This window comes from Danio aesculapii, chromosome 13, assembly GCF_903798145.1.
Source record: "Danio aesculapii chromosome 13, fDanAes4.1, whole genome shotgun sequence".
In the NCBI taxonomy this organism is placed as follows: domain Eukaryota; kingdom Metazoa; phylum Chordata; class Actinopteri; order Cypriniformes; family Danionidae; genus Danio; species Danio aesculapii.
The window spans coordinates 5,535,479-5,556,795 of NC_079447.1; the positions used below are offsets into that span (position 1 = coordinate 5,535,479).

At 37.8% G+C, this 21,317-nt stretch overlaps 1 protein-coding gene across 1 annotated transcript in view; it reads left to right on the top strand.

The window, feature by feature from the left end:
• bcl2l11 (BCL2 like 11) overlaps positions 1-21,317 on the top strand; it is a 53,985-nt gene that overhangs the window by 31,750 nt on the left and 918 nt on the right. Inside the window, exon 4 of the mRNA XM_056471169.1 lies at positions 15,843-21,317. This exon is cut by the window's right edge and continues 918 nt beyond it. Within this exon, the coding sequence (XP_056327144.1) occupies positions 15,843-15,950 (108 nt within the window). The 3' untranslated portion in view covers positions 15,951-21,317. The remainder of the gene's footprint in view (positions 1-15,842) is intronic.

Sequence of the window (21,317 nt, forward strand, 5' to 3'; positions counted from 1 at the left end):
TAGGAAAAACTGTAACGTCCACAAACCGGTATTGAAGCGTCTTCTTTTATAACTGTACTGACATGCGGCTGTGGTGATTAAGACAGTAAATCAGTGTAATTTATTACACACATGCTCCGTTTAAGAAACGTTTTAAACTTGTAAAACTCACTCTTGATCACGTTTGATGATGACTGTTGATCACAGAGAGCTGAACAGAGCTTTTAATCCCTGTTGTTTTGCACACGTCCTGTTTTGTTGATATGATTATACACGTGACTGCCAAGACATGTTAATACGCAGCTGTCAATTAATTCTGTGGGCGGGGAAACCCGCACTTCTACATCACATTGCGGTCGGCTTCAAAATGGGAGGGATTTGGATCCTATTTTAACGTCAGCATTTAAAAGAAAAAAAAGAGGCTTATTGTGTTTCTATCACTCCAATATGACTGTGGACACGCTATACCAGGGGTCACCAAACTTGTTTCTGGCGGGCCGGTGTCCTGCAGATTTTAGCTCCAACTCTAATCAAACACACCTGAACAACCTACACAAGGTCTTACTAGGTATACTTGAAACACCCAGGCAGGTGTTTTGAGGCAAGTTGGGAGTTAAACCCTGGAGGGACACCGGCCCTCCAGGAACGAGATTGGTGACCCCTGCTCTATACCTACACACAGCTCTGTTCAAAATTTCCATGATAGGCGCCCTTTAAAGTCATCACAGAAGTGCAGCAGGGGTATGATATCAGCTCTTTTAAGTGTTTAATTAAACAAAAAAACTCCAAAGCATACCAAGTTTCAAATAGCGAACGTAATGTTCCTCCTAATCTGAGACCCATTCAACAATCAGCGCTAACATTAGAAGAGCTTGTGCGTGACAGCAGCCTCGTGCAGCGTCTGCCTCGGTTCAGGGACTCCAGAGCTGCAGAATTCAACACAACCCCCCCTTTAAAACCGCCCACTTGTGCTTCAGACTCCGACTAATAGCCCTGTCGGAGATTCTAATAGGCCGAGAGGTCATCACACAACACTGAAAGAGGAGGAGAGGAGAGGGAGGGCTGAGCGGGGTCTGTGTGTGTGTGTAAGGGACAGAGAGTGAGTCAGTGTGTGTGTGTGAGAGTGAGTATATGTGAGAGAGAGAGTGTACGTGTGCGCATATAAGTGTGTGTATGAGAGAGGGAGAGAGAGTGTGTTGTCTGTGTGTATGTGTACTGCATGCGTGTGAGTGAGTGTGTGTTTGTGCGTGTGTGTGTGAGAGAGAGCGTGTGTGACTGTAGAGTGTGGGTGTGTGTGTGTGCAGGCGTATGTGTCTGAGTGCATGTGCGCGTGTGAGAGAGAGAGAAAGTGTGTGTGTGCTGCACATGTGAGTGAGTGAGCATGTGTGTTTGTGTGTAAGTGTGTGTGTGTGTGCTGCATGTCTGTATGTCTGTGAGTGCCTGTGCATGCAAGTGTGTGTGTGTGTGTGTGTGTATGCACATGCATGCGAGTAAGCGTGAGTAAGTGTGTGTGTTTGTGCATGTGTGACAGAGAAAGAGTGTGTGTGTCTGGGACAGCTCAGCTTCATTATGTTTACCCTGTGGTTTGACTCTGAGCTGTAATTATGCAGCGGGTCAGTCTCTTCAGCGCCATGCAGACGCACTCGGCCCTACACACACACACACACACACACAGTCCGGGTCAGAGAGACAGCGGGCTGCCAGCACGTTAAATGCAGGGCTTGGACTGCTGGCTTTTGTTTGTTTCTCTTCTCACGTGTCTGTGATGTCACTGCATCGGCTCTGTTATGGGGTTTTCTCTCACTCCTGTGTGTGTGTGTGTGTGTGTGTGTGTGTGTGTGTGAGTGTTTATTTGTTTACTCCATGTTTGTTTGACCTCTATATATGATGGATTTTACAATGACTGATTGAAAAAGTGCTTCAGCTGTTTATAAACTCATTATCGCTGAGCCGGAGCTAGCATTTGCAGACTGTGAAAGTTTAGTTTGAAGGAAAGTTCTGGAAAAGCATTTGACATTGATAAAATGGAGAACATATTAATGCCCTAATCTGTGTGTTGTCTACTGGTTTGAATGGAGCTCATTCATTTATTCATTTTCCGTCGGCTTAAGTCTCGGATTTATCAGAGGATGCCACAGCGGAATGAACTGCCATCTATTCAAATAGGGTCTGTCTGCAGACTGCAAGACAAGGGCGTTACATCAAGGTGCCTTAGGGGTGTAACTTATGGAAGCCATAGGGCGTAAGTTATGGAGCCATGTTAAACTATGTTGTCGGCAAGATGGTGCTATACATCAGTTATTAATGTCTACACCTAATCCACACCTAAACCCAACCATCACAGTTATCAACGTCTACACCTTCCCTAAACCCAACCATCACAGTTATCAACGTCTACACCTTCCCTAAACCCAACCATCACAGTTATTGGCTTCTACACCTTCCCTAAACCCAACCATCACAGTTATTAGCTTCTACACCTTCCCTAAACCCAACCATCACAGTTATTAGCTTCTACACCTTCCCTAAACCCAACCATCACAGTTATCAACGTCTACACCTTCCCTAAACCCAACCATCACAGTTATTAGCTTCTACACCTTCCCTAAACCCAACCATCACAGTTATTAGCTTCTACACCTTCCCTAAACCCAACCATCACAGTTATTAACGTCTACACCTTCCCTAAACCCAACCATCACAGTTATTAGCTTCTACACCTTCCCTAAACCCAACCATCACAGTTATCAACGTCTACACCTTCCCTAAACCCAACCATCACCGTTATTAGCTTCTACACCTTCCCTAAACCCAACCATCACAGTTATCAACGTCTACACCTTCCCTAAACCCAACCATCACAGTTATTAGCTTCTACACCTTCCCTAAACCCAACTATCACAGTTATTAACGTCTACACCTTCCCTAAACCCAACCATCACAGTTATTAGCTTCTACACCTTCCCTAAACCCAACCATTACAGTTATTAGCTTCTACACCTTCCCTAAACCCAACCATCACAGTTATTAACGTCTACACCTTCCCTAAACCCAACCATCACAGTTATTAGCTTCTACACCTTCCCTAAACCCAACCATCACAGTTATTAACGTCTACACCTTCCCTAAACCCAACCATCACAGTTATTAGCTTCTACACCTTCCCTAAACCCAACCATCACAGTTATTAGCTTCTACACCTTCCCTAAACCCAACCATCACAGTTATTAGCTTCTACACCTTCCCTAAACCCAACCATCACAGTTATTAGCTTCTACACCTTCCCTAAACCTAACCATTACAGTTATCAACATCTACACCTTTCCCCAACCATCACAGTTATTAACGTCTACACCTTTCCTAAACTTAACCATCATTCAACGCTCATAAATGTTAATGTAACTCATCGTGCCACGCGTATTAAGGCTGATTTATACTTCTGCGTCAAGAGCACGCATATGTTCCGGCGTAACCTTCGTGTGGTCGTATAGCCCTCAGCATGGCTGACGCTAATGCGCACCTCTCAAAAAATTAAACTACACAATCGTAACGATGCAAAGCGCAAGCTCTGTGATTGGTCGGTTTGGTAGCAGTGACGAGTGTGGGCGGTGCGGAGAGCTGCGCGCCCAATAGAGCAATTGTTTACAAATGTCAAGTCACATAAAGGAGCTCCAGATGGAAACTGTCGTTTTGTGTTTACTTTATGATTGAAGTTGATGCATGTCTGCCAGTTTCCGCTTCTGAATGAGCGAGTTTGAGCTACTTGTATATTAAGGTAGCATTCAGAAAAGAAAAAAAACACCCGTAAATAAACTTGTTACAGAGAAACATAACCTCACTGCCAGCTTGTGTTTCGGAAAGGTTATTGCTGAGCAACACAAACAGCGTACAGAAGTATAGATGCACGACTACACGCAAGGCAGACACCGTGGGTCACACCAATCACTAGATGCAAAAGTATAAATCAGCCTTTAGGAGGTTTGCTGGAGGTATCAGCTGACGTGCAGCGAGGGGTTTGCATCTTTAATAAACAACAGTTTGCATTCATTGAAAAGTAAGAATGATTAATGAATCTGTATGAAACAGTCCCTTAAAAGTAGGGATGTCCCGATCAGGTCATCTGATTTTAAGTAACTACCCATACCGAAAGCCGATTCAATACTTCTATAATACTTAATAATAATAATAATAACAATAACAATAATAATAATAATAATGAGTGAAGAAACAGATCCAGGATGTTCCTTATTTTTTTTATTTAATTCACCTTATTTTAACATTTAACAACTCCGTTAACAAACAGAGCACTTCTGTTAGATAGCTTGAACAATCAAGTAATAAACAACATCAATTCTTCACTTTTGGACTTTAGTGCAACAGCAAATATTAAAAAAAAAATAATAATAAAAAAAACTAATATAAAAACTAATAGCATCTCAACTTAAAATACCCAGCAGGCAATGGCAAATTTATACATCTCACAGTTTGCTAGGACAACGCTGTCATCATCAACTTTATAATACCTCCAGACCGCAGACATACTCTCGATTTCCACTTCAAGCTGCTTCCGTGTTCTACCTTGCCGGAATTTACCCAATAGCGTCTCTGCAACAAAGTGATGTCACACGCACGGTGCTGTTTCTGTGTGAAGTCAAGAAAGAGATCTAACTCTGTGCCACCACATAACTATAGATGTGTTAAAAATACTGAGAATATACGAGACCTAATCGGGAGGTAACATCCGATTCCGATCGAGTCCGAAACTGCGTGATCGGGCCCGATTTCCGATCTTGTGATTGGATCTGGACATCCCTACTTTAAAGGTGACATCACATCTTCAGTTTCGCACTCAGGCGTGCTTTGCACTCTCACAAGAAGCGTACCGCACCTAAGCTCAACCGAACTGCGCTCTGGCGCACCTCTTCCAACTGGACCAGTGCCGGCCAACAGAACCGCACCTGGACCCTATTCAGAGCACTCACTCGAACCAGAAAAAGGGGGTCAAATGTGCCTGGGTACGGTTCAGACAGCCTAGTGTAAGTAAACCCTGAGATATATTTACATCAGAAACTTTAACTCCACTTGCACTACATTTTTGGGTGTATAATGGTAGTTTTACTTGAGTACGACTTTCCACCACTGATAATAATAATAATAACAGTCCTGCAGCGTTCCCAGATCATTCAGTGCTCTCCACAGCATTGGCTGGTGGATTGAGAAGTGCTAGTGTGACATGCTAGCACTCTGTTAGCGAGCAGCGTGCTAATGCAGAGCAGATGTCTAGCCACAGAGTGCGCCTGTTGTTCCAGCCCTGCTAATGTCTGCATCTCGCCCTGCAAAAAAAAAAAAAAGAATCCACACATGACGGACCTTTGTCAGCTCTTTGCATCAATGCTCTTTTGTTGCAGGCCTCTCTTCCCTGGAGAAATGAAACAGTATCAGGCATTGTAGCTGCTGGAGTTTCTATTGAGTCATGCGGCTACCTCTCAGGAGACGATTGCATGCGTTTATGTTCCTGCATGCTGCAAAACGTACGATCTCTCCCTGACTGTGGCTTTGTGCTGTTTGAGTGACTGCCAGATATAGTCGGATTCTCTCCCGTCGCTCCTACTACAGCTGAAATTAATCTCCTGGGCACTTATCAAGTCAAATGTGATGCTTTAATTGACATGATGAAATCAAAATTGATGACTTCTATTACGTTGAGTGGTGCAGTATTCCTTATTTAATATACAATGGGGGCTTTTGAATGCTTGATTCTGATTGGCTGTTGAAGATAGTAAGTGTAGATGCTTTTCTTACTTGGATTTTTTGTCCAATCCAAATATCTAAACATTATAAAATCAACCCAGCATAATATTAGGTTAGATTTAGGACGTCAGGTGGCCAAAATTCAATGTCTAGCCAGCATCTAAAGACAACGTTATTTTGACGTCCAATAACAATGTTAAATGATGTTGATATTTGGTTGATTTTAGGTTGTGTTGGAAAGTGACCAAAATCCAACGTCGAGCCAACATCTTAAACCAGGGGTGTCCAAACTCGGTCCTGGAGGGCCGGTGTCCTGCAGATTTTAGCTCCAACTTGCCTCAACACACCTGCACGGATGTTTCTAGAAAGCCTAGCAAGTGCTTGATTAGCTAGCCCAGGTGTGTCTGATTGGGGTTGGAACTAAACTTTGCAGGACACCGGCCCTCCAGGACCGAGCTTGGACATGCCTGTCTTAAACCAACGTCAAATTTAAACCAACATCATATTGACGTCAAATACTGACATTTATTCATCAGCGTCATTCATTCATTCATTTTCTTTTCGGCTTAGTCCCTTTATTAATCTGGGGTCGCCACAGCGGAATGAACCGCCAACTTATCCAGCATATGTTTTTACGCAGCGGATGCCCTTCCAGCTGTAACCTATCACTGGGAAGCATCCAAACACACTCATTCACACACATACACTACGGACAATTTAGCCTACCCAATTCACCTATAGCGCATGTGTTTGGACTTGTGGGGAAAACCGGAGCCCCCGGAGGAAACCCACGGCAGAACGTGGCGAGAACATGCAGGGGAGAACATGCAAACTCCACACAGAAATGCCAACTGACCCAGCGACCTGCCTGCTGTCAGGTGAATTTGCTACCCACTGCGCCACCGTGACGCCCTTATTCATCAGTCCGATAACCAAAATCCAACGTCTGATAGACGTCATAGTGGCATCGTCCACAAAACATCAAGCTGTAACATGATTAGATGTTGATATTCGGTTGATTTTAGATTTGATGTTGGACGCCTGATGTTGGGTTCTGATGTCAACCAGATTTCCAAACTAAATGCAACGTCCCCACAACGCTGGCATACAAAGTCAATCTGACGTCATATTGACATCCTGTGCCTGCTGAGAAGGAGCATTTTCTAGACAAGTAAAAAACATTGTCTGGTTTTTAGAAATAATGACAAAATTAAGTGATTTTTTACTTAAAATGTGTAAGGAAAATACTCTTATGTCTCTTATGTTTTTAAATAAAAAAACAAGATTCGTTTGTTTACCGCACTGGCAGATTGTTTTGTTTGTTTTAAGGAAAAACCTCAATTTATTCTGGCATATTATTTCTGAAAACAACACAATATTTTTTAGCTCGTCTAGAAAATGCTTCTTGATTAAAGAATTTTTAGAGATTTGGACTAGAAACAAGACAAAAACTCTCAGTAAGAAAAGCGTTTATTTTGCAGAGTGTGGTTATTTTGTGATAAATGCAGCTACTAAAACTACTACTTGTGATAAACTTCTACTAAAGTAGGTAGTAGTTTCAGGCAGACATTACTGTTACATATCCCTACACTGAATAATCATGTCGCATTTTAGTTGATTACGACAAGCATTTTCTTTCATAGCGAACAGAGTGGTGTGCTTGAGAATAAATGTTTAACAGTGTCAGTATAACTACTCTAGCCTTTATAATGTTAAATATAATGCAAGAGGGAATCTGATAATGACAAATGTCTCATTTCACCAGTAAAAAAAAATGGTCTAATAATGTTGTCAATGACAGATAGCAAGAATGTCTCAAACATAATAATTCAACATCAGACCAACAGTAGACCTACACATAATATTGTTGTTTTACAATATGTTTGAGAAATAACAATAATATTAGCCTGCTGATATTAACCTTTATTTTACATCTACAGAATCGTGAGAGAATCGCGATCTTGAGGCGAAAAAAAAAAAAGCGATTCTCATTTTAGCCAGAATCGTGCAGCTCTAATTTCATACACAAGTTTTTAGTTCCGATACTCCTAAAATCATCCCACATAAATCCACAGATCGTTTACAAAATTCTCAGCAACAATAGGAGAAAAATTTCCTCAGATTCTGTCTGGCCCTAGATATTAGTAACTATTAAAGTTATAGTAACTACTTTACAAATTTTAATGCAACAGCTGGGTTATCTAATTATTTTTAATCCAATGTTGGGTTAAACATGTAAAAATGACCCATTTACACTATGCACGCAAAATACAACTGGGTTTTAAAAAAATCGTGATTTTTAATTTCATTTTTAACCAAAACTTTGACTCAATGGATGGACTTTTACAGTTTTGTTTTTTTTTTTTGCCAAATTTGGGTTAAATGTAAAAAAAAGAAAAGAGACCCATTTAGTCTATGCAACATACCACTCGGTTAAAAAAAATCATGATTTTAAAATGAGCTTTTAACCAAAATGGTTACTTAATGGCTGGATTTTTATTTTTTATTTTTTTGCCAAATCTGGGTTAAATCTAAAATAGAAATGACCCATTTAGCCTATGCATGCAACATACAGCTGGGTTAAAGTTTTACCTGCTTTTAAATTACAATTCTAAACCAAAATTTAATGCAACAGCTTGGTAATTATTTTTTAACCCAATTGGTAAAAAAATACCGTTTTTAAACTATGCATGCAAAAAAAAATCATGATTTTAAATTACATTTTTAACCAAAATGTTCCCTTAGTGGCTGGGTTTTACTTTTTTTTCTACACCAATTTTGATTCTGTCTGGCCCTAGATATTAGTAACTATTAAAGTTATAGTAACTACTAACCTTAACTTTTTCTACTTGGACTGTAATGCAATAATGTGCTCCTTTTGTAAAGCCGCTTTGAAACAATTAGTATGAAAAGCGCTACACAAATAAGCTTGAATTGAATAGTTTCAAGTGTTTTTTCATTTTCGTGAGTTTGTCACATGCTACTCCTCGGCGTAAACTGAAAGCACATGCGCTTGTGTTGTATTACATTCGTTTTTACCAGCTCTGGCAATAGCAGCTCGGCCATCTGTGAATGTATTAGCATCTTGCTGCAGTGTGTGAGGATTGTTTTGCTGGCTTTGTCGAGTTTGTGGCAGCTCTGTTTTTCTTGCATGTGGTCTCTGGGTTTCTTGCCACGCCAGATTTCATTGTCCCTTAGAAATGAGTCATGGGATGCCACTCTTTCTGTCCCGTAAAAGACCTCTCAGCGTTCTAGTACAGATAGCACACGTACTGTAAAACCAGATAAACACAGCCAAGATTGTTTTTAAAGCTAACGGCAATAAACTGATCCCAGATGGAGGCTTTTCCTATTGGCTGAAATAGTAAATAACTCGGTGTTTTTTCACATCAGATAATTGTGCTTGATTAGAGGGATGCGCCTCTGTCATTTCACTCGATCTGCAGTGTCACGCTGGTTTTGAAGATCTGCACACATCACAATTAAAGCCTTTTCGTGACCCGCTCATGCAACACACGACCACGATTTCGTAACAGCATCTGAACGGTTATGTAAAGTAGCGATAGACCAATAAATCTGAGGCTGTTTGGCTGTTTTGAGATGATCAAATTTGGCTGATATCTGAGTCTAATTATAAGTGGCTTTGAATTCCCTTCCAAATATTAAAACAGAAAGTTCAGACTCATAATTCTGATGCTGTTTGAAGCGCTTTTAACATTTTACCACCGTTAAATGGGTTTTAATTGTATTTTTTACCGTTATTTTTTTATTACGACCCACGTTACATTTTTTAAAGGTGCCCAATTATGAAAATCTGGGTATACCAGAACATAGCAGAATAATAAAAAAACAGTATATGGAAATGGGCAAACTGTGAACCACTGTTTCCTCATTCTCATGAACTTGTTGCTTTTAAACATACAAAAATGACCCATTTACACTATGCATGCAAAACACAACTGGGTTAAAAAAATTATGATTTTAAATGACATTTTTAACCAAATATTTTCACTAAATGGTTGGACGTTTACTATTTTCTTTGACACATTTGGGTTAAATGTAAAATAAATACCTATTTAGCCCATGCATGCAACATACCGCTGGGTTAAAGTTTTACCTGCTTTTAAATTACTGGGTTATTATTTTTAATCCAATGTTGGGTTAAACATGTAAAAATTACCCATTTACACTATGCATGCAAAATACAACTGGGTTTTAAAAAATCGTGATTTTTAATTTCATTTTTAACCAAAACTTTGACTCAATGGATGGACTTTTACAGTTTTGTTTTTTGCCAAATTTGGGTTAAATGTAAAAAAAAGAAAAGAAAAAAGAGACCCATTTAGCCTATGCATGAAACATACCATTCTGTTAAAAAAAAAATCATGATTTTAAATGACCTTTTAACCAAAATGGTTACTTAATGGCTGGATTTTTACTTTTTGTGCCAAATCTGGGTTAAATGTAAAAAAGAAATGACCTATTTAGCCTATGCATACAACATACAGCTGGGTTAAAGTTGTACCTGCTTTTAAATTACAATTCTAAACCAAAATTTAATGCAACAGCTTAGTTATTATTTATAATCCAATTTTGGGTTAAATTTGTAAAAAAATACCATTTTTAAACTATGCATGCAAAAACAACTGGGTTAAAAAAAAAATCATGATTTTAAATTACATTAACCAAAAATTTTTTCTCAGTGGCTGGGTTTTTACTTTTTTTTTCCGTCAATTTTGGATTAAATGTAGAAATTGTAAATTTATACCTGATTTAAAATCATATTTTTAAAACAAATTTTATTACAACAGCTGGTCTATTATTTTCAATACAAAACTCAACTGGGTTAAAAAAAAAACTCATGATTTTAAATTACATTTTTACCCAAAACTTTTAACTCAGTGGCTGGATTTTTATGGGTTTTTTTTTTTTTTTTTTTGCCAAATTTGGGTTAAACATAATTTACCAATTTAGCCTATGCATGCAACATACTGGGTTGAACTTTTACATGATTTTGTACATTTGCAACCCAAAATTTAATGCAACAGCTGGGTCATTCTCCAAACTTGAGCTAAACATTACATTTTTAACCAAAATCTTCACTCAATGGTGGGACTTTTACCATTTTTTAGCCAAATTTAGGTCAAACGTTATATTAACCTCAAAATACACGCAAAACACAACTGGGTTAAATACGCACATTTTAAATGACTTTTTTTTAAACCAAAAATGTAATAATAAGAGACACCAAAAGCCATTAAAAAACCAGCATGAATAAGCGCACTATTAAAACAAAGATCAGCTCTTGCTCTCCTTCCTCGCCCCTTGAGTTGAGTTGAGCTGAACTCGGTGACCTCTGGAGTTGTTTTGTTGTGGAAGTCATTGACTAGCAGTGATGCGTGGTTCAGCGTTGACTCACACTCACAAGTTTAAAAAAAATTGTGAAAAAAGTCATGTGAAAATATGCAGCCATTGAAATAAACCTTTGAAGCACGTTCGGTTTGAGCAGCGCAGTCCCACTGACTCATGATTCACCCGTTTAACCACACACACACACACACTCACACATGCAGAAATCTCCCTCCACTTCCTCCTCACCTGTTTCCTCTGGCTGAAAACACAATCCCTCTTTGGGCACGATGTGATTTTTGGCAGGGCTTTCAGTGAATTAGTCCCTCTCTGCGTTTGTTTGTTTGTTTGTAAAGAAAGTGTTTTATGACAGGGGATATTTTCATCTGCGTGCTGCAGGTTGATTGATGACTCAAACACACACACACACACACACACACACACACACACACACACACACACACACACACCTGCTTTGATTGTTCACTGATTTGGGTAATTGACTAATTTAGCTCATTTATGTGTGTGCGTGTGTGACTTCAAAGTAATCTCATCACCGACTACGTTTACATGGGCACCAGTAATCATATGATTTGCCTTAATCTGAATAAGACAATAATATGATTAAGGCGTTTACATGAGTTGCTTTTTGACTGTTCCTCTCATGATCCAGTTTTACATGTTATAGCACATAATTAGATTAACATTACAATGGAATTTGGAATTTGTAAATATTTTAGGAGCATTAATATTTTATTAATTATATGAAAAATATCGTTGACATAAATAATAAAATTGTATTTAACTTATGGAACTTAATTAAATCATTTTGTTAGACATTTGTCTAGAGATACTGAAGTCAAATATTTATTCACCTTCCTTCAGCTTAGTTTCTACTTCCAGGGTCGTCACTGTGGATTGAACTATTCCAGCATATGTTTTACGCAGTGGATGCTCTTCCAGTCACAACCCAGTACCGGGAAACACCCAAACACTCTCTCATTCACACACACACATAAAATATGGCCAATTTAGTTTCTCCAATTCTCCAATAGCGCATGTGTTCGGACTGTAGGGGAAACCGAAGCACCCGGAGGAAACCCATTTGAACACGGGGAGGACATGCAAACTCCACACAGAAATGCCAACTGACCCAGCCGGGACTCAAACCAGCGACCTTCTTTCTGTGAGGCGACAGTGCTAACCACTGAGCCACCGAGCTGCCATCGTCTAGAGATATTGAGGTGAAATATGACAGATTTTTAATGAGCTCGCGTTTTCAGCCAGTTTGTTTATTGTCGTCGTCGTCTCAGAGTAGATTGTTATCGTGGAGGTTATGGGGACGCCCAGGCCTGCTGTTTTTCATTCTCTACAGGAAAGGCTTTTTTTCTCCTCCTTTTCTCTAGTTGTAGAGTGCGTTTCCTCACTAGTTCCTGCCAGTCTCCTGGGGAAATGCCTTATCGCAGTCATTCAGCACGCCTGGTGAACCCAGCACAGATCTGCAGGCCAGAGCGAGGCCACCTGGTTCAGGGCAAACGCTGCCAAATCTCACAGCTCCGGATAACCTGCAGCTGCTAGTTCCTGTATTGCGTTCGCTGTAGATCTGACCGCATACAGAAGATACTGTAAATCCCTCAAAGCATCAAGGTCTCAACATGGTGTTTCATGTGTCAACACGGTGCTCAGTGTCACAGTATGAGCTGAAGGGCTGACCTGCGCAACTCTGAACTGTACAGATTAGCAGCTGTGAGAATCATTTCAACATGTGTGTGCATGTCTGTATATACTGTACGTTATATATACTTAAACTGGAGCACAGGTATTAAAGGGGACCTATTATGCTGAAATCACTTCTATAAGGGGTTTGGACACAGTTGTCTGTGAATAAAATCAGTTTCTAATGGTACAAATCTACTGATTTTATTTTATTATAATCACACTTGATAAAAACAGTCACTTTGTTTGACATTTTGCCTTTGTACGTGTCATCAGAGGTGGAGAGCTCTGCCCATTAGTGACTATCTCTCCCTCATTAGCATAAACAGCCCTGAGTGAGAAGCAGCCTTCTGACATTAGAGATTTTACCTGCTGAAGATAATGTCAGCGACTAAGAGGCTTCGTAAATGTGGAGTTTTAGGAAGCACAAATAAAAAAGCGGAGACCTGGGCCACATGTGGCCCGCTAGACTTCTTTTATAATTATTTCTTCGGGGTTTTCACCTTTAATGGATAGGACAGTAGAGAGTATTGACAGGAGAGCATGGGGAGCAGAGAGAGGGGAAGGATCGGCATAGGACTACGAGGCGGGAATCGAACTTGGGTCACCGTGAGCACTGGAGTACATGTGTCGACACACTAACCACTATGCCACTGGTGCCGACCCGCTAGACTTCTTTGATCGGCCTGCATGAAGTATTTATTTTAATTCAACCGCAAACAGGGCCTTGCAACGCGCAGGTCTGATATTGCGAGTCAACAAAAGAGGACTTTCATCTTTTGTATGCTCAGTTTCTTTATTTCAAAGGGAGACGCATGGGTTCAGCATGCAAATAGGGAGGGATGCACATGCGGTACGTCACGCTAAAGTTTCCAGGCACCACGAGTTAAAAAAAAAAAACTCTAAACATTTTTGAGTGCTGCAAGCAAGCCACGAGTCATGTCACAGGAACCAACCAGGCAGCTTCATACCTTGAATGGAATTACACTAATAAAGTTCGACTAATTACCTCAGATTAACGATTAAATGCAGATCTCTAGATTTTATGCCGATACAGATCCTCATTACATCACATATCAACCTCGCATTCAACCTGACTTTCGTGCCCAACTGAGCCTGGGTTCTCTCAAGGTTTTTTCCTTCACTTCTGTTAATTGGTGAAGTTTTATTCTTCGCCACTGTCACCACCGGCTTACTTGGTTTGGGACTTGTGGAGCTGGGAATTGATAGATTTGCTCGTCAGTGTTTGGACTTTCTGCAGTGAAAATTAAACCACACTGAACTGAGCTAAACTGAACTGCAACTCTGAAAGCTGGACTGACGCAGTTTCAGTTTACTAGAACTTCTATGTTAAGCTGCTTTGACACAATCTATATTGTAAAAGCGCTAGAGAAATAAAGATGAATTGAACACAATGAACACAGGCTAGAATTCCCTCACTGAACATAAAAATAAATAAATAAATAAATAAATAAATAAATAAATAAATAAATAAATAAATAAATAAATAAATAAATAAATTAGATAAAAATTAACTAAGGTAAAGCAATCAAACAAACAACCCTGTGGCATTTATATGAAGTTGATATTGTGATGCTGGTCTTTAAAATACTTTGTATAAAACTGATCCTTTTTTACACTTTACATGATTGATTACGGAATAGTTTCAGAGATTTTTTAATACAAATTAACTGTATTAATCTGTCCCTCTAAAACCGCCCCAGAGTCTGATGTGGCCCCTTGGAAAAATGAATTGCCCACCCCTGCCATAGACTGACACATTCTGAGACGCTTCTTTTCACATATTCACAGAAATAACGTTAGTCTTGTTTGTTAATCTGCCACTATGCTGACACACAGGCATTTATAGCTCTGCCTTATTTTGAAAAGAGCACAATCTCATTAGAATTTAAAGCGGCAGTCACCAAAACAACACAATTAGGATCAAAGCCTAAAAGGGTCGGTTTCAGAGAGTTATAAAACATCATGTGTGGTATTTTGAGCTGAAACTTCACATACATATTCTGGGGACATCAGAGACTTATTTTACATCTTGTTTAAAGGGGCATAATAGGTCCAGTTTAAAATCCAGTGATATTGCGATAATGGCATAAGACACAAGTGTCAAGTCAAGTTCCTGGAGGGCCGCAACTCTGCACAGTTTAGTTCCAACCCAGCTTCAACACACTTACCTGTAGGTTTCAAACAAGTCTCAAGGACTCAAGTAGTTTGATCAGATGTGTTTAATTATGCTTAAAGCTAAACTGTGCAGAGCTGCGGCCCTCCAGGAACTGGATTTGACACCTGTGGCATAGGAAGTGCTAAAATGCCTACTGTACAAAATTGAGAACTCTTTCTCTTGATTTTCATCTGCAATTTGCTTTTCATTTGATTTGATAAAATCTGAATTACTATAGAACAGAGATCTTTTATTATTTCACTCACTTTAATTGAACAGTAGACACTGTACTTGCATTTAATATGTTTTAGGTGTATAAACTGCTTTAGTCAATATAAAATTGGACATTTCTGACTCGTTGTACACTGTAAAAAAACCTCTTAATTCACATTTTGTGAATTACAAGTGTTCTATGTTTATTTTCTGGTTGTTTTATGTACATATAATTGCATTATGGGATGTTGATCTCTGCTCTGTCAACTTTTGATGTTGAAAATTCAACTATACAGTTTAATAAAGTGACTTTTGTTGACATTTTTGTCGTTATAAATATTAAATTGTGCAAAAATAGTAATATGTAGAGAAATAAGTTTGTAAATGAACAGAAAATGTACTGGCATTTTTGTGCCGATTTTTGTAGCGTAATATACAACACCAACCCAGATGATATATCACTTTAAACTATTAAAAATGTCAATAAAAATCACTTTTTCAAATGTTTCAACATCCCGTAAGTCAATTAAAGTTTCATTATGCATTTTAAAAGCATAAATAAGTGAAAAAAAATGATCAATTTACAGATATTCTGTATTTTCTGTTCTGATTTTGGTGCATCTGACTTAAAAATGCTATTTCTGTCACCCTACAGGCCGGTGCAGGCGGGAACCAGCTGCGTGCTCTCAACGAACACGCCATCGTCCTGTGGATGAACGACATTATCGGACGCCTAGTACAATTTTTCCTGCGAAGAAGATGATTTTCGCATAGCACCCAGCAGACGCGTAGCAGACATGTAGCATCAGACATCACCCTCTTTCTGGGCTGTATATATATATAAATACATACGTATGTACATAATAAGGGAAAACAGCAGTGCTGCTCTTCCGCGACCTCTCTCCGGGTTTCGGTGTACAGTTTTTGGACCTGTCGGGATGTGTGCAGATCTGGACGGATTTATATAAACATCGGGAACCCTCGGCCATCCATAGACTAAAACTCACAGCAGAGTTTCCTGCGTTCACATGGAAAGCTGAGCCATTAGATGCTGTGTTGACATGAATTCAACCTGGTGTTTTTTTTTTTTATTGCACCGTATGTGGAGGAAGTGGAAAAACGTGCCTTCATTGCTTGTTTGCCCTTGACACGTCTCTCTTTTTGTTGACTTTAGCCTGTCTCTTTGTTTCTTTATTGCTTTTGTATTTATTTTTACTGTATTTAATTTGTACATTTTGTGAATAATTTGATGAACGTTAGTGGACGTTAGTCGGTCAAGCGATGGTTTTGGTTCTGCCTGTTTCTCGTGTCCTAGTTTGCACTTGCGTTTGGTTTGCGTTTATATAAATCAGATTAGAAAGGATAACCCTATAGCAGAAAGTGAATAATCGGACTAAAAGCATAAACAGAGATTGATCTATTTGAGTTACGCATGAATTATCTTCATTTGAATCCGGATAATTTAAGGCCTTTTCACATGACTGCTGTCAGCATTTCGAAATATGCTGAACTCTATGAAGGACCAAGTTACTCAGGTAACCATTGGTACACTGATTACATGATATGATGTTCACTCTGTAGTTCATACTAATTTGCTGAAAGGCAGACATTAGTATGGAAGCACTAGTATTTCTATTATTTGCAAGAAACGTTGCACTAGAATTAAACAGAAAATGAACAAAAAAAAAAAAAAAAGAAAAAAGATTTATTCCCAACTTTAGGGGCCGTTCCAGCCAGATCTCACGAGAAAACGTTACTATTTTACGTTTCGTCAGTTTAGTGGCTAGTTTGTACGAATTCAGTCGTACAAGTTCAGTCGTACGGAAATATACGATTTTAAAAAGGAGGCGTGGCAGCAAACTCCACCCCCAAATCTAACCATCATTAGGGGATAAGCAAATCGTACGAAATTGTACGAATGAGATCGTATGATTAGCCACTAAAACAGTACAGTTATGAATTGCCGTGAGATTGTGTTGGCCGTTCACACTCTACCCTTTTATCCTAATTGTTTTTTTACTTTTCTAAATGTGCTAGATGACGTTTGAGGTTTGTTAGAAGTTTAGTCTTCTAGAGCATATCTTGTGGTCTTATGGTTTCCGCCCACAATTTATCGTTGCTTTGGATTACATAGACAAAATGCAGTCATTTCAATAGGAATCCTCTAAGATGGGAAAACGTTTCCAATATATTTCACTCTTGTTTAAGTTTATCATGTGAATTTGCTGCTTTTACCAATGCAAAGCTGTTCGGTTTGAAAACTACGACTGACTCTTTTGACAACGGATCCTATTTTTGCACATAGATTTTAACTGTTCGTTCATTCATTCGGCTTAGTCCCCTACTTATCAGGGGTCACCACAGTGGAATCAACCGGCAACTATTCTGGCATATGTTTTATACAGTGGATGCCCTTCCAGATTTTAACTGTTGATGTCAAATTCAAATCTTAAATGACTTCTTAACCCATAATATTTAGTGCTGGAACATTTGCGAACCTATATTTTATACACATTTTTCAGTTATAGACTTATTTTACATTGGAGTTTGAGCGTGCAAAATTGCGCAAATCAAATGGCGCTGCAAAAATAAAGAGGAATAAAACATGATGATGCGACTTTCCTAAAACAAATGATTGCTCAATATTTGACATTTCTATACAGAGAGCTCACGTTTTGATTTTCAATTGGTCTCATGCATTCACAAGATGCAAACTTGTAGGTCAAAGTTCACCAAGCTCGTACTTTAAAACCCAGTGACATGTGAAACTTGTCATACAATCGCACATTTCCGGTCTGGCGCTTTTGCTTGTGTATTAATGGAAGTCTATGAGGTGAAAAGTGCAGTGTGAGAGTGTATTTATTCATGATACAGCATTCTAAAAACAACATTTAGGTTAAAAGTTGAATAATTAAAATACATTTTGAGGCATTGCATTTTTTCTAATGTTTTCTAATGAAAAAAAAATATTCTATGCAAAATTCCATAAACAAAATCCTTAATTTCAATAGGAATCTAAGCAAATGGGAGTTTTAATTCAGTAAAGGCACAGTTTACCCGAAACATGTTCTTACTTTCAAGTGATTTCAAACCTTTATAGGTTAATTTTCGTTGAAGACAATTTAAGATATTTGGAGAAATATTGTAAACCAGCAACCACTGACTTCCATAGTAAGAAAAAATACTATGAAAGTCAACGGCTACCAGTTTCCAACATTCATCAAATTATTATCTGTTCTGTTCAACAGAAGATAGAAACTCAAACAGGTTCCAAACAAGTGAAGGATGAGTAAATGATGACAGAACTGTCCTTTTTGGTCGAACTATCCCTTTAAGGGCCAAATAATTTGAAATTGTTACACAAATTAGTTGATTTTAACTATTTTAACTTTGTTTTAAAAGGTCTGAGCAACACTTTTAAGAATTGACCTTATTTCTGCTCACAAAATGTAACCATTGCCTGTTGAGCTTATTATGTATGTGGCCGCTTGTCGAAACTACCCATCTCATTCACTTCCATTGATTTTTAGCCATGCATACAAGCTTGTTATGCTGGTTGCTGTTGCAAACTGGTATTTTCATAGTCTATTATTTTAATTGTAAAGTAGTTTACTTTGCTGCCATTTGTGGTATTCCTGGTCATTTAACATTAGCAAATCAATCAGAAGCCCAGATACAATCACAAAACTACCCTGCATTGCAAAATAAAGGGAATAACGTCATCCAAATTTCAGATAATTTCTCAAACCCAAACATTTAAAGCAGTACGTTTTTGATAACCTACATTTGTGTGTCATTTGTTTCCGGTTGCATACTAACATACACATTTTAGTTGTTTTTTTTTACTAAGCAAGCTGAGAAACTCACTTGTGCTCGTAGCCGTTCTGATAGAACACGTTTCATTTGAAGGTCAAAGATTTGCATTTGTGACGAAAGTCATGTGAAAAGGTCTCATGAAGCTTTCAGGTACTAGATGAACAGTATATGAACTCGTATGCGATACTTTACAGTAGTCAAAAATTGAATTGGACAGGAAAAGGTAGTGAGTATGTGTAACTTATATGGACGTATTGTTTTTTTTAGACATCATAAACATTCCACGTTTGGTATTCCGGTTTATTAAATGTTCTTATTTGTTTGTTTATTAGAGTTAAATGTCCATATGTGTTTCAAAAATATGCGCTTATGCCTAGTTTTGTGAATTTAGACTGTAAACAACGATTAGTTGAATTTACTTTTTTTAAAAGAGAGTAAAATTGTTGCCTTTAAAGCAATTGGTTGACTTAAGTGAGCATAACTGTTGCTTTTAAGCAACTTTACTTGACTTTACTTTAAAAAATGAGCAAACCTGCGCTCAGGTGATTAGTTGACTTTACTTAAGTGAGTAAACTTGTTGCCATTGAAACAATTAGTTGACTTTACTTTTAATAAGTGAGTAAACCCATTGCTTTTAAGCGATTAGTTGACTACTGAAAAAAGAAAATAAATCTGTTGCTTTTGGAGCTATTAGTTGACTTTAGAAAATGAGTAAATTGTTGCCTTTAAAAGCAATTAGTTTACTTTAAAAATGGTTGCTTTAAACCAATTAGTTGACTTACACAAATGAGTATAACTGCTGCTTTTAAGCGATTACTTGACTTTATTTTAAGTGAGAAAACCCATTGCTTTCAAAGCGATAAGTTGACTTAAAAAAGTCAATAAACCAATATTATTAAACCCATTTAAGCGATTAGTTGACTTCACTTTTAAATCAACAGGTTTACTCTTTTTTTTAAAAAAGTAAAGTCAACTAATCGCATTAAAAAGGTTAGTAAACTTGTTGCCATCAAATCGAACAGTTAACTTTACTGTATATAAAAAATAAAAACATTTTTAAAAACCCGTTGCTTTTAATCGTTTAGTTGAATTTACAAAAAGCGGGTAAACCATTGCTTTCAAAGTGATTAGTTGACTTTACTTTAAAATCAATAAGTTTACTCTTGTAAAAAAAACAAAAAAAAAAAATAAATTTAACTAACTGCTTTAAAGCAATGGGTTTACTCTTTTTTTAAGCAATTAGTTGACTTTACTCTTGAAAAGCAAGTAAACTCGATTTTAAGTGATTAGCTAACTTTACCTTAAGTGAGTAAACGTGTTGCCTTCAAAGCGATTAGTTGACTTTACTTTTGAAAAGCAAGTAAAGCCGTTGATTTTAAGTGATTAGTTCACTTTACTTTTAAAAAGTGAGTAAACTCATTGCTTTCAAAGCGATTAGTTGACTTTAAAAATGTGAGTAAATCCATTGCTTTTAGGTGATTAGTTGACTTCACTTTAAAATCAATGGGTTTACTTTTTTTTCAACTAAATTCAACTAATGGCTTTAAAGCAATGGGTTCACTCTCTCTTTTTTAAAGCGATCTAAAGTTTTTAGTTGACTTTACTTGAAAAAAGTTAGTAAACTTGTTGCTTTTAAATCATTTAGTTGACTTCACTGTAAAAAATGAGTAAACCCATTGCTTTTTTGCGATTAGTTGACTTTACTGAAAGGAAGTCTGGGAACTTATTGCCTTCAAAACGATTAGTTGACTTTACTTTAAAAAAGTGAGTAAACCCATTGAATTTAAGCGATCAGTTGCCTTTAAAAATGTAAGTAAATCCACTGCTTTTAAGCAATTAATTGACTTTGCTTTAAAATCAATGGGTTTACTCTTTAAAAATATAAATAAATAAGTACAAGCGGGAACAAGTACACTCACTTTTTTTAAAAGCGATTAATTGACTTAAACGTGTTGCTTTTAATGCGATTAGTTGACTTTACTTTGAAATCAACGAGTTTATTCACTTTTTTAAAGTAAATTCAACTTATCACTTAAAAGCAATGGGTTCACTGACTTTTTTAAAGCGATTGGTTGACTTTACTGTAAAAAGTGAGTAAATACATTTTTTGTAATTGCTTTTAAGTAATTAGTTGATCTTAGTGAGTAAAACCAATGCCTTAAAAGTACAATTAAATGAACTGTGTGCGTAATTATAAAAATTGAGCCTACTTAAGTAGTAAGAAGTCAACTAATGGCTTTTTACAGTGTAGTTTAGGTCAAGGGGTTTGGTTAGTCGACGTTGCAAATAGCCTTCTCCCAAAGCAATCCTACAT